The sequence below is a fragment of the Oncorhynchus tshawytscha genome, linkage group LG19, assembly GCF_018296145.1.
Source record: "Oncorhynchus tshawytscha isolate Ot180627B linkage group LG19, Otsh_v2.0, whole genome shotgun sequence".
Classification (NCBI taxonomy): Eukaryota; Metazoa; Chordata; class Actinopteri; order Salmoniformes; family Salmonidae; genus Oncorhynchus; species Oncorhynchus tshawytscha.
Window position 1 is genome coordinate 22,955,428 of NC_056447.1, and position 13,259 is coordinate 22,968,686.

General features: G+C 47.0%; 1 protein-coding gene across 2 annotated transcripts; it reads right to left on the bottom strand.

Moving 5' to 3' along the window:
• Positions 1 to 260: 260 nt before the first annotated feature.
• Positions 261 to 12,971, bottom strand: LOC112218493 (WAP four-disulfide core domain protein 1). 2 transcript variants are annotated; one of them, XM_024379330.2, is made up of 7 exons: positions 12,367 to 12,971; positions 2,835 to 3,033; positions 2,580 to 2,663; positions 2,347 to 2,487; positions 2,213 to 2,263; positions 2,046 to 2,111; positions 261 to 1,569 (listed from the first exon to the last, which is right to left on the bottom strand). In XM_024379330.2, the coding sequence occupies exons 1-6, from the start codon at positions 12,475 to 12,477 to the stop codon at positions 2,047 to 2,049; spliced, it is 651 nt and encodes a 216-aa protein (XP_024235098.1). In that variant the 5' UTR covers positions 12,478 to 12,971; the 3' UTR covers positions 261 to 1,569; position 2,046. The 2 variants fall into 2 exon arrangements, with proteins under 2 accessions (XP_024235098.1, XP_024235099.1); XM_024379331.2 differs by having other exon boundaries at positions 261 to 1,587.
• Between the last annotated feature and the right edge of the window lie 288 nt (positions 12,972 to 13,259).

Below are 13,259 nucleotides of genomic sequence, written 5' to 3' on the forward strand. Positions count from 1 at the left end.
GGTTAGTAAGAATGGTAAGTCGTGCTTTTGCATTAATGGTTAGGTTTTAGTGTAACGTTTCGCAGTTATTTAGGTCTGTACAATAATGTGAATAGCAGACCATGCCCCAAACCAAGTTTATTTAGGTCTGTACAATAATGTGAATAGCAGACCATGCCCCAAACCAAGTTTATTTAGGTCTGTACAATAATGTGAATAGCAGACCATGCCCCAAACCAAGTTTATTTAGGTCTGTACAATAATGTGAATAGTAGACCATGCCCCAAACCAAGTTTATTTAGGTCTGTACAATATTGTGAATAGCAGACCATGCCTCAAACCAAGTTTATTTAGAATACACAAAGCAACATTACAGCACCAGTTTGACAACATTTGGATATCACTGTTTCACTCAGAGTTACATCTTGTTCATACCTCTAGCTTATTAGTTGTGTAATTCAGTCTTTGTGTGTAGACCCGCTTATTGTCCTGTTAGAAGAGGCAGCCTTGGAACTGAGCACCATTTCATTTAGTACTCAAATACAGACGTGGACTCCTAACCACTCACTGTTTATTATACTAAAGCACATTTTTGTGAAAATACTGGATGGAATAGGATCAATTTGATTCACTTTCGATAGTTTGAACTGTTCGATGTTCTGAAAGTGATCATTGGTGTAAGGCCTAGCTTGCTCTCCCGCTATGATAGACAGACAGGCTTTATTCAAGCTGTCAGAGTGGAGGGTAGTTGTGAAGTTATTACATGAATGTATGGAGTCTGTTTGTGGTTCTGGTTGACCCCCAGCTGTTTCTGGGTCTGTTTCTGGGTTTCAGTCTGATAACCATAAATCCTGTGTGTTTATGGGACCTTCATCCTGCTCGCCTGAAGGGTGAGTGGGCCAACAGCAGCACATGGTTCTTATTTTCTATTGACCAGCCCTCAATGGGCCTCAGGTAGGATTCAATGTCTGGGTAGGCAGCCCAATTTTGATATTTTTTCCACTAGTTTTGAGCAATCGCATTTCTTTTCACAGATCTTTTTCAGAGCTGATCTGATTGGTGAAAATACTTATTAGTTGGAGAAACATTGGTCTGCCTAGGTGGCGGGTGTGTGTGTACGTCTAGTTGTGGAGTTTTTTGCAGTGGATCTACTTAGATATTATGTATAGAATAATGGCATGTTTTAATTTTAATTTCCCAGTTTGAGATGGAAAGAAAAGCGCTTTGATGTTTACTGTCTTATACCTTTCTCTGCTTCAACCATAATGCCATTATTCTTTACCCATGACTAAATCACAACACGATTCTCTGTGTGTGTGTGTGAGAATCTCTCAAAGTAGTGTATTATGTGTTAATCCTGCCTGGACCATTATTACAACAAAAGTGAGTATACCAGTTAGGGAAGAGGTAGGAAATGTAGGCTTGTTTTCGTCCTTTTCCCAGGCCAGACGTGAGAAATGTAACGCACCGTGAGGTTACCAGGTCTGGTTTGGTTGTGTTCTGTTGACCTGGTCTGGTTGTGTTCTGTTGCCGAGAGGTTTGGTATCTGGGCTCTGATAGCTGAGGTTCTGTGGAGAGGTATCCGATGCTCTAAGGAAAGACATTGATCTTTTGTGATGAGTATGAGCATTTACTATCTGTCAGAAATTGTTATTATAGATTGTTAGATTGTCCTCTGATAGCTCTGGCATAGGCAAAACATTTTGATGAGGGGAAAATCGATACTGTTACATAGAGCAATATTATTTTGGACAATATATATTTTTAGCTGGTGCTAAATTGACTGTACCTGTGCCAAAATGCTTGTATTTTTCATCCTATAGCTTCTTCTCCATCTTTTAAAATAGTGAGCCAACATGTTTTCAGGTATTTCATTTCCATGATTGATCAAAACAAATGTACTTATGCTCTCTCTAGTCTCTCTGCAGCAGACACAGAGAGCAATGTCTTTGGAACATCAAATCCCTGGTCATTCTCAGCCCTAGCAAATAATATAGGCTATATTATGTCCTTTTTGTTTTTCTAAATGCCATCTAGATCTAGTTTTCTGTCCCAGTAAGACCTACCTCATCCCAGATGTTTGTGGTGGTGTTTCTCATAGGCCACAGCATTATTAGAGCTGCTTCCAGTTCCTATGGTGGAGAAATGACAGGTGTATAAAAGAGACCCCAGTAGTTGATCCAAATGCAGTAATAATGATTGAGTATACAGGACAGTTGGTCATCACACCTACCCAAGTAATCCTTATAGTCCTTGTAGGACTTTTGCCTCATGGGACGTCCATCTGGAAGAGAGAGAGCACCTCCAGTTAGTTTATGGCAGTTTTTAGAATTACATTGAATGGGTGTTGACTGAATCTGACCTTACCAGAGTTACCACGCGACTTGATGCACTGTCCCCTGTTGGGGATGCCAGCGGCGGGGTTTCCTTGGTTGATGATGTGGCACTCGTAGCCCGTGGGACAGTGAAGGGGCTCGTCACCATCCTCTGTGGTGCTGCATGCCTCCGCTATTGGGAAGGGGACACCCAGGTCAGAGGACAACTAAACACATACGGATGATGTAGACTTCAGGTGGGTTTAATGGTTCCAGGCTACTCACCCTGCAGTACCTCCTCTGGACCGTCTAGAAGCCAGCCATTCCCTCCCAGCCACCGAGGCTTGGGTTGAACCAGCCAGTCCAGCACTGGTCAACACAAACACACGTCATTTGAAAAGTTTGATCCTAATATCGTCAGGACTTTAATGCATATCCTTGTGGTTAGAACCATGCCCATGCTATATATGACCATGTGTGTTGTCAAATGGGTCGATAAGTATGATTTTGTTTACTGTATACTAGATCTATGGTGCTCACCTGGTGGTGGCTGCACTGACTCCAGACAGGCATAGATGCAACCGTTGTAACAGCAGCGTTTGTGGCGCTCACACTCTGAGTCAGAGCGGCAGCCGGGCACCTCGCAGGCCCGCTCCGGTAGCATCTGAGGTGGGGGTGGGCAGCGGTCGTTCTTCTGGTGCTGGGTGGACTGGGACTGCTGGTTCGGATACTCATAGTCCTGAGAGATGAGATAAGATAATTACTTTATTGTTTGCACAGAAATTTGCTGAAATATAAGGAGACCTGGATCCTTTCCAACATAATAGCTATTGTAGGCCTACAAAGATGAATAATGGTAAGTGTGCTTGTCCTATCCTTTTGACCAGCAGGTGGCAGTAACTGATTTATGTATCATACTTGTTGCAACATTATCCATCAGCTTCTTCTATTTCTTATGTTTTCAGTGTAATGTAGCTGTCATGCCTGCCAGTACTCTAAAAATGTGGGGGGATGAAGAATTGAAGAGTAACTCAATATGCAGGGAAATAGAGATCTCCACAAGTGATACACTGTCAAGGAGGTCCTGCCTGCCTCAAACCCACACACATTCTCCACCTCTCCTGACCAGTGGTGGTCTGTGATTGTGCCTCAAACCCACACACATTCCCCACCTCCTGAACAGTGGTGGTCTGTGATTGTGCCTCAAACACACAGACATTCTCCCCCTCTCCGGAACAGTGGTGGTCTGTGATTATGCCTCAAACCCACACACATTCTCCACCTCTCCTGACCAGTGGTGGTCTGTGATTGTGCCTCAAACCCACACACATTCTCCCCTCTGGAACAGTGGTGGTCTGTGATTGTGCCTCAAACCCACACACATTCTCCACCTCTCCTGAACAGTGGTGGTCTGTGATTGTGCCTCAAACCCACACACATTCTCCACCTCCTGAACAGTGGTGGTCTGATTGTGCCTCAAACCCACACACATTCTCCACCTCTCCTGAACAGTGGTGGTCTGTGATTGTGCCTCAAACCCACACACATTCCCCATCTCTCCTGAACAGTGGTGGTCTGATTGTGCCTCAACCCACACACATTCTCCACCTCTCCTGACCAGTGGTGGTCTGTGATTGTGCCTCAAACCCACACACATTCCCCACCTCCTGAACAGTGGTGGTCTGTGATTGTGCCTCAAACACACAGACATTCTCCCCCTCTCCGGAACAGTGGTGGTCTGTGATTATGCCTCAAACCCACACACATTCTCCACCTCTCCTGACCAGTGGTGGTCTGTGATTGTGCCTCAAACCCACACACATTCTCCACCTCTCCTGAACAGTGGTGGTCTGTGATTGTGCCTCAAACCCACACACATTCTCTACCTCTCCTGACCAGTGGTGGTCTGTGATTGTGCCTCAAACCCACACACATTCCCCACCTCCTGAACAGTGGTGGTCTGTGATTGTGCCTCAAACACACAGACATTCTCCCCCTCTCCGGAACAGTGGTGGTCTGTGATTGTGCCTCAAACCCACACACATTCTCCACCTCTCCTGACCAGTGGTGGTCTGTGATTGTGCCTCAAACCCACACACATTCTCCACCTCTCCTGAACAGTGGTGGTCTGTGATTGTGCCTCAAACCCACACACATTCTCTACCTCTCCTGAACAGTGGTGGTCTGTGATTGTGCCTCAAACCCACACACATTCTCCACCTCTCCTGAACAGTGGTGGTCTGTGATTGTGCCTCAAACCCACACACATTCTCCACCTCCTGAACAGTGGTGGTCTGATTGTGCCTCAAACCCACACACATTCTCCACCTCTCCTGAACAGTGGTGGTCTGTGATTGTGCCTCAAACCCACACACATTCCCCATCTCTCCTGAACAGTGGTGGTCTGTGATTGTGCCTCAAACCCACACACATTCTCCCCCTCTCTGGAACAGTGGTGGTCTGTGATTGTGCCTCAAACCCACACACATTCTCCCCCTCTCTGGAACAGTGGTGGTCTGTGATTGTGCCTCAAACCCACACATTCTCCCCCTCTCTGGAACACTGGTGGTCTGTGATTGTGCCTCAAACCCACACACATTCTCCCCCTCTCTGGAACAGTGGTGGTCTGTGATTGTGCCTCAAACCCACACACATTCTCCCCTCTCTGGAACAGTGGTGGTCTGTGATTGTGCCTCAAACCCACACACATTCTCCCCCTCTCTGGAACACTGGTGGTCTGTGATTGTGCCTCAAACCCACACACATTCTCCCCCTCTCTGGAACAGTGGTGGTCTGTGATTGTGCCTCAAACCCACACACATTCTCCCCCTCTCTGGAACAGTGGTGGTCTGTGATTGTGCCTCAAACCCACACACATTCTCCCCCTCTCTGGAACAGTGGTGGTCTGTGATTGTGCCTCAAACCCACACACATTCTCCCCCTCTCTGGAACAGTGGTGGTCTGTGATTGTGCCTCAAACCCACACACATTCTCCCCCTCTCTGGAACAGTGGTGGTCTGTGATTGTGCCTCAAACCCACACACATTCTCCCCCTCTCTGGAACAGTGGTGGTCTGTGATTGTGCCTCAAACCCACACACATTCTCCCCCTCTCTGGAACAGTGGTGGTCTGTGATTGTGCCTCAAACCCACACACATTCTCCCCCTCTCTGGAACAGTGGTGGTCTGTGATTGCTCGTAAAGAGCTTGTGAAACACTTACATAATCAGATCTGTAATACAGCCATGACTGTGCTTACTGATTTGCTTGGTTCAATAAGCTACAACTATTTCCATGCACCAATGTGGTTAACTTCACCCATTAGAGGCTGCACTTCCTGTAAGCTCTGGAGGAGGTCATAGGTCAAACACAGGTTTATTTAAGTTTGTGGTCACTGTAAGTGATGTGCATTCAACCACACCACTTTCCTCATATTTTCTAGTGTTATTCCACAGAGGAGCTGCCCTGGCCCAGCAGCAGATCCAGTGAGGTCAGGTTTCCGGTTGAGGTATTATACAGTGCCAACCAGACACAATCTGGGAGGCTCACTCTGCCAATACAAATTCCTCTGCTCTATCATCCTTCATCAAGCAGTAGTTAATCAGAATGCAAATATTCTGCATTGTCTGGCCTAGAGAGAACCAAAGCCCATCTATAGCATGGAGCTCCATAGCAGATACTGTAAACTCAGGTGTGCATCCTGCTACTCACGTAGTGGATACCCTCTCACTAATTAGTTAATGTGCTTGCAGACTGATCAAAATTGTTAAAACTGCACTGTTTATATGGCAGACTAAGCAACTGCTCTTCCAAATCAACCATAAAAATTAAAGCAAATGTTTGGTATGGGTGTTTGTGACACACAGAATGCATATTTGTAATAAACACACAAATCGTTTGCTTCATCAGCTGCCAGCCTGGTGGGTGGGGTGCCGGGTCTCACCATGGCTTAGTGACTGAATCAACTTCTGGCGTTGGCGTGGCAACACACAGAGGCACTACTTTTTGGCCCTGTCAGTGTGACCACAGTGTGTCCTCAGGCTGTGCCTTGGTTAGGGTATTGATCTTGATTTGACGCCAATTGACTACGTCTTAGGACCACTTCCAGATTGTTTATGTGCTTTACAGTGATTCACCTTCCTCAAAGTGACTCTTTTGAGCTCTTGACTTCATCAGGGTTCTCTTCATACTGAGAATGTGTGCTTTTAGCAGCCATGGTCTACATTGGCCAGATTGGAACAAGCATCTCTCAGATCTTCTGACTGTCTGTCTCCTGAGGGTTTCTAGGCCTAGTCATATTAACCTAACCTATAGTATCTCAAAACCAGTGGAAAGGTGAAAGAGAAGCTAATCAAATGTCATAATGCTGTTCAGTCTACAAAGTGATTCTAATCCTATAAACACATGATTATGGGATGCAAAGTAGGCCATTCACTTTCTTCCTCAAGTCATCCTATATCTTTACAAATGCAACTCCAGGTTTAAAGTACAAGAGTAAGACTGATTATCTCTGTGAATGGATAATGTGAGTTACAGTGACCATGGTTCATTATATGCTCAGTTCCCATCGTTTCCCCTCAGATCTCAGTAACAGAGGAAGTAGTGTCTGGATCCTGTCTGTCAGTCTATCAGTCTACCTGTCTGAGTGCCAAGTTGCCCTACCCTGCGATGCACTGTGCCGTCCTGCATGTGTCTGTTTGATGTTCAGTCCCACATTTTTTATTTATTGTTTATTGGTATCTTCCTGCTGGGCCACAGAGATGCCGGCAGCCCTGTTATACTGGTGTTTACTGGGAGCATTGTCTTCCAGGGCAGGGTTTTCAAAGCTGAGCGCTGCAGCTGTGGTCTAAAGCAATCAGAAACCAAATTTGGCTGCAGACTGCGATGTAAACTGTGATCAGGCCATTGAGGTCTGTATTGTATCTAGTTCTTAGATCTGACACTTCCTGATTCTGAGAACTCCAGGAAGCACACCATGCAGCCTCTCCAGTGACTATGTGTAATGTGATACTGTCATACAGCTCAAATGGATTGCACTGATTATTTCATACTAGTCATACGTATGGCCATGCTATGTGGATCGGTATCTCCTCCTTTCTCATGTAATATAACTACATGCATTATCCAGCCTCCTTTTCATGCAGAGTTCTCCTGTGCTGTGAAAGGTCTCTAGACCAGCCTTGCTCTAGACTTTGTGTGGCCCCTGGGCACTTAGTTCATTTCCTGCACCGACTCTGACTGACAGCTGGCAGGGTCTGACCTTAGTCTATAAAGAGATGGAGTGTAGCCAGACAAATACTGGGGAGGGGGTGAAATTATGTTTTAGTCAGATATTATATCTGTTTGGGCTTCTTGCGTTCAATTTGCAGTCTACAAATTAATTGTAGCTATGTTCCGGCACCCTGAACATCCACTCATTAAAAAATTGGCCTGCGGCTGAATCTAGTTGATGGTGTACAGTAACGTACAGACCATGCTCACATCATCTGACTGGGTTTAACGTTCAGAAGGCCTATCAAAGTCCACATCACCTGACCACCTCTGCCAGCGGACTGAGTGTATTAACTCTGACCTACCCAGCAGTATCGTCAAACCAAGTATAAAACATACCTTACCTCCTGTGGATTTCTTCCAGAATATTTTTTCCAATATATTACTGTATGGCAAGGCCATATGTTTTGTATTTGTTACGAATATTTTCAATTTTTGTCCGACTCATAGACAGAGTGGTATTTACTGGCTACAATAGAGGGATTGTCTGCTATATTGAGTCCAGCCATCTTGGAATAGCCTATACTGTAAATGAACTTGGCCACCATGCTGGAATGTGCAAAGCTAGGATGCCTGTTCCAATTCGGTTCGTTCTGATGTTTTAGCACACAGACAGCCCAATTCCATGGGATTCATTCCCTTCCCATGGATAAAGAGCTGTAGCTGTAAGATGGTAAACAGAGGTGTGAGAATCAGCTGGGGAGGACATAAAATGCTGAGAGAGGCCAAGGCAGATGGGCCAGAGCAGAAACAGAACAGGAAGGCCAAGGATTTGCTGAGCATCTGCAGGCCCAATCTAATTTCAGAGCCTGACAAAAGCCTGTCCCCATCGAGGGAAATTAATGGAACTGTACAGATTTAGTACAGTTGAGAACATCACGAACATTCCTATATCCCCCTGGCTGGGACACAATAAGAGGAGTGTTACTCCAACATTTGCATCAACATTCTCTGGGTGCTGTCTAAGCAGTGGCAGCTGTGGTTATTGAAATGCCCCCCCCACGCTAGCAGAATGTTTGCATGTTTCTGGCTGTGCTGGCCGGCTGTGCTGGCCGGCTGCTCATTCTACTTTGCTGGTCTGGAGGGAGAAAGAGAGCTGCACCTTGTGCCCCTCTGCCTCCTGCACCTCTCCCATCTTTCCCCTCCCTCCTCCCCTCCCTCCCTCTGTCTGCTGCTCTCACACAGGAGCCCCTCTGTGACAATGGCCATGCTCTGTTTCTCTGTGGTCTGTCTTCTGCATGACTGTCTGTCACTCCTCCACTCCTCACACAGCCTTCATGAAACCATAGTGCTGCTATTGCTAAGACTGAGCACACTGGAAGGGTTTACATGAATAAGATGCCTGGGCTTTTAAAAGCTGTGTAATGATTTAATGACAAGGGCAATGATATTGACAATAGCTTATAAATGGCCTCACAACAAGATGTCCATGCAGTCAATACTGAGTTCATGCCTCATCCATTAAACACCACTCTGTGGGCACTCTAATGGAGAGGGGTCACTTGGGGCTGCCTGGCAATGGGATGAAATCATTTAATTAAACAGTCCAATTAATTTGAGTCATCTCACTCAAGAACTTTGGCACTTATGAACTTTGCAGTTTAAGCTGCAATTACAGCGGAGCAAAGGGCCAGAAGGATTTGACCCAGTGCCCCAGTTCTGGACTAATCTGAGCCAACACTACACTACGACTACTGACCTGAGGTGACCCAGTGCCCCAGTTCTGGACTAATCTGAGCCAACACTACACTACGACTACTGACCTGAGGTGACCCAGTGCCCCAGTTCTGGACTAATCTGAGCCAACACTACACTACGACTACTGACCTGAGGTGACCCAGTGCCCCAGTTCTGGACTAATCTGAGCCAACACTACACTACGACTACTGACCTGAGGTGACCCAGTGCCCCAGTTCTGGACTAATCTGAGCCAACACTACACTACGACTACTGACCTGAGATGACCCAGTGCCCCAGTTCTGGACTAATCTGAGCCAACACTACACTCGACTACTGACCTGAGGTGACCCAGTGCCCCAGTTCTGGACTAATCTGAGCCAACACTATACACACCTACCCACCCCAGTTCTGGACTAATCTGAGCCAACACTATACTACTACTGACCTGAGGTGACCCAGTGCCCCAGTTCTGGACTAATCTGAGCCAACACTATACTACGACTACTGACCTGAGGTGACCCAGTGCCCCAGTTCTGGACTAATCTGAGCCAACACTACACTACGACTACTGACCTGAGGTGACCCAGTGCCCCAGTTCTGGACTAATCTGAGCCAACACTACACTACGACTACTGACCTGAGATGACCCAGTGCCCCAGTTCTGGCCTGAGCCAACACTACACTCTGACCTGAGATGACCCACTAATCTGCCCCAGCCAACACCAACACTACACTACGACTACTGACCTGAGATGACCCAGTGCCCCAGTTCTGGACTAATCTGAGCCAACACTACACTACGACTACTGACCTGAGATGACCCAGTGCCCCAGTTCTGGACTAATCTGAGCCAACACTACACTACTACTGACTACTGACCTGAGGTGACCCACCTGAGGTGACCCAGTGCCCCAGTTCTGGACTAATCTGAGCCAACACTACACTACGACTACTGACCTGAGGTGACCCAGTGCCCCAGTTCTGGACTAATCTGAGCCTGAACACTTCTGGACTAATCTGAGCCAACACTACACTACGACTACTGACCTGACCCAGTGTGACCCAGTGCCCCAGTTCTGGTTCTGGACTAATCTGAGCCAACACTACACTACGACTACTGACCTGAGGTGACCCAGTGCCCCAGTTCTGGACTAATCTGAGCCAACACTACACTACGACTACTGACCTGAGGTGACCCAGTGCCCCAGTTCTGGACTAATCTGAGCCAACACTACACTACAACTACTGACCTGAGGTGACCCAGTGCCCCAGTTCTGGACTAATCTGAGCCAACACTACACCACGACTACCGATCTAATGGGAAAAGATAAGATTGCAGCACTGAGGAGTGTGCGCGTCTTGTCGGTTCCTGTTCGAATTTGTTTGCTCAGAATGTCCGGGCAATAATTTCCTTTGACCGACAAGCACTTCTGGATCCCTTACCATTGGGCAGAAGGTATCAAAGGATGAAGTCTGACACAAACAGGCTCAGAGACAGTTTCTATCAACAAGCCATCAGAGACAGTTTCTATCAACAAGCCATCAGAGACAGTTTCTATCAACAAGCCATCACCACACACACGCACACGCATGCACACACACACACGCACGCACACACACACACACACACACACACACACACACACACACACACACACACACACACACACACACACACACACACACACACACACACTGCTGCAGCAACAATGTTGGTACTCATATCAGCTCTAACTATCCCCCACCTTTTGGTTAAGCCCTCTCTTCCTGATACACCAGGCGTCTCCTGTGCTACACACACATCACAACTGCTGTTACCAGACACTTATTACACTGCTCAGTTTATACTGACCCCCCACCCTCCCCAATACACGTGTAAATATTGGACTATATATTGTGCCTTCCTCTATTATAATATTAGATTGTACTGAAGGAACCATTTTGTTGGACGTTGTATACTATGCGTATCCCATACATACTGTACGACTAATACAACTTGAAACCTGGAACCGACTCCCATCCACTGTACGGTTAGACAACTCAAATATTTAAACTAGTCGGATAAGCTCACCTAACATCCTGCAACCATTACTGGCTTATTCAGACAAAAAAGAAAGGCAAGGGAAGGCAACAGGTGTTGCACATGCTGGTGACATGGAGTTGTGAAGGAAGTGAAAGAGGTGGAAGGCTTGGAGAATAAAGCATTAGGTCACGGCCACCTCAGCATGTTCCAATTAAAGTGGCTTTGAAGCAGCGTCCTTGAAGAATGTCAGTTTGGCCATCGGTCGTGAGGGAGGGAGAGGGAGGGAGAGAGAGGGAGGGGGAGAGAGGGAGAGAGAGGGAGGGGGAGAGAGAGAGAGAGGGAGGGAGAGAGGGAGGGAGGGAGGGAGAGAGGGAGAGAGGGAGAGAAAGAAAGAAAGAGGGGGAGAAGGGGGAGAGGGAGGGAGAGAGGGAGAGAGGGAGAGAAAGAAAGAAAGAAAGAGAGAGGGGGAGAGGGAGGGAGGGAGGGAGAGAGAGAGAGGGGGGGGGGGCACCATAGTGCACCGGCCCTCGTTAACTATGATCAATCAAACCTGCACTGAGCTGAGTTAACGAGCTAAGGCCCACTGAGTTCCTGCCCCAATAACCCTAACATCCTTTACACCAGGTTCACACAAACACATACACTCGTACCACACACACACGCATCCTGCTCTGTACCTTCTATTTTGTAGTCTTGTGAGAGTTTTTTTGATAGTGTTCAAGCACATTACTCAGTACGTTTATCTTCAGACATACACACCTCTACTGAGTCCTTCAACAGAGACATAGTCACATCACTGTTAACACCCTCCTCTCACCTCAGCGCCAAAACTGTTTTCAGTGTGAAACCTTCAAACTACACCCCTCTGCCACCCTGCTAAAACAGAGTATGTATTGTATTTACACCAGCCTTTCCCTCTCTCTTCTCACACACACACACACACACACACACACACACACACACACACACACACACACACACACACACACACACACACACACACACACACACACACACACACACACACACACACACACACACACACACACATTGCTGCAGAAACAGTGTAGGTACTCATATCAGCTCTAACTAATCCCACCTTTTGGTTAAGCCCTCTCTTCCTGATCCGCCGGGCGCCTCCTGACCCACAGGACAGCACCAGCATGCAGAGCACCAGCACCAGCGGTGTCCGGACATGACAGCCAGGCATGGTCTATAACACGGAACTCTTCCTGTACTCCTCACACTGTTTCGTCTCTTCTTCTGCCACTCCTTGTATCCTGTATTGTATCCTTCTTCCTTGGAGTTTAGAAAAGGTGGCCTGTTTTTCTTTGTATGTCTTATGTTTTATCCTTCCCTCCAACGCTGTGTTGTTCAGTCCAGTGCTTGGTATTCCTTATTGGGCCGGTATTGAGGAAGGGGCTCCTGTTCTCGTGTTCCTGTGAAGCCAGCGATTACACAAGCTCTGCTACAGGACAAGTCTTTATAGCCATCTGAGCAGGGAAAACTGCAAGGGAAAATCAGGAAGAGGAACGGAAAGGAGGAGAAAGAATGAATAGAGCTACTGTTGAGAGAAAAGGAAAGAGGGAGATAGTTAGGGGAGTCAAGGAGAGGAAGTGAAATGCAGCTGTCTGTGCATCAGTTATTCTGAGGAGAGGGTTAAATCGGTCTGCTGGCACGACAAGCACGTCTGCCTATGACTGAGCGAGGGAAGGAGGGAGGGAGGGAGCGGGAGGAGGGAGCCCTAAGGAGGGAGGGGAGAGAACAGAAGACCGAAAGATGTGTAGAATGAGATATTGTTGCCCCATGTGTCTGTAACTAGTGAGAGAGAGAGAGAGAGAGAGAGATGGAGAGAGAGACATCCATTCTTGAGTTTGGGTATATAGTATTTGTCTTTGGGAATGTACTGTATGTGTTAAAGAGAGTAGGAAAAACATCGAGGGCTAATTCTGACAGCATATAGTACATTTCCAGTATGGACTGTATGTTAGA

Excerpts from the sequence above, each read along its gene's own strand:
- LOC112218493 (XM_024379330.2), bottom strand. The coding sequence starts at position 12,477 with ATGCCTGGCTGTCATGTCCGGACACCGCTGGTGCTGGTGCTCTGCATG. Across the intron at positions 2,488-2,579 it reads TCCAGAGGAGGTACTGCAGG|CGGAGGCATGCAGCACCACA; the intron begins GTGAGTAGCCTG and ends CCTTCCCAATAG. Across the intron at positions 2,112-2,212 it reads GGACTATAAGGATTACTTGG|GAACTGGAAGCAGCTCTAAT; the intron begins GTAGGTGTGATG and ends TCTCCACCATAG.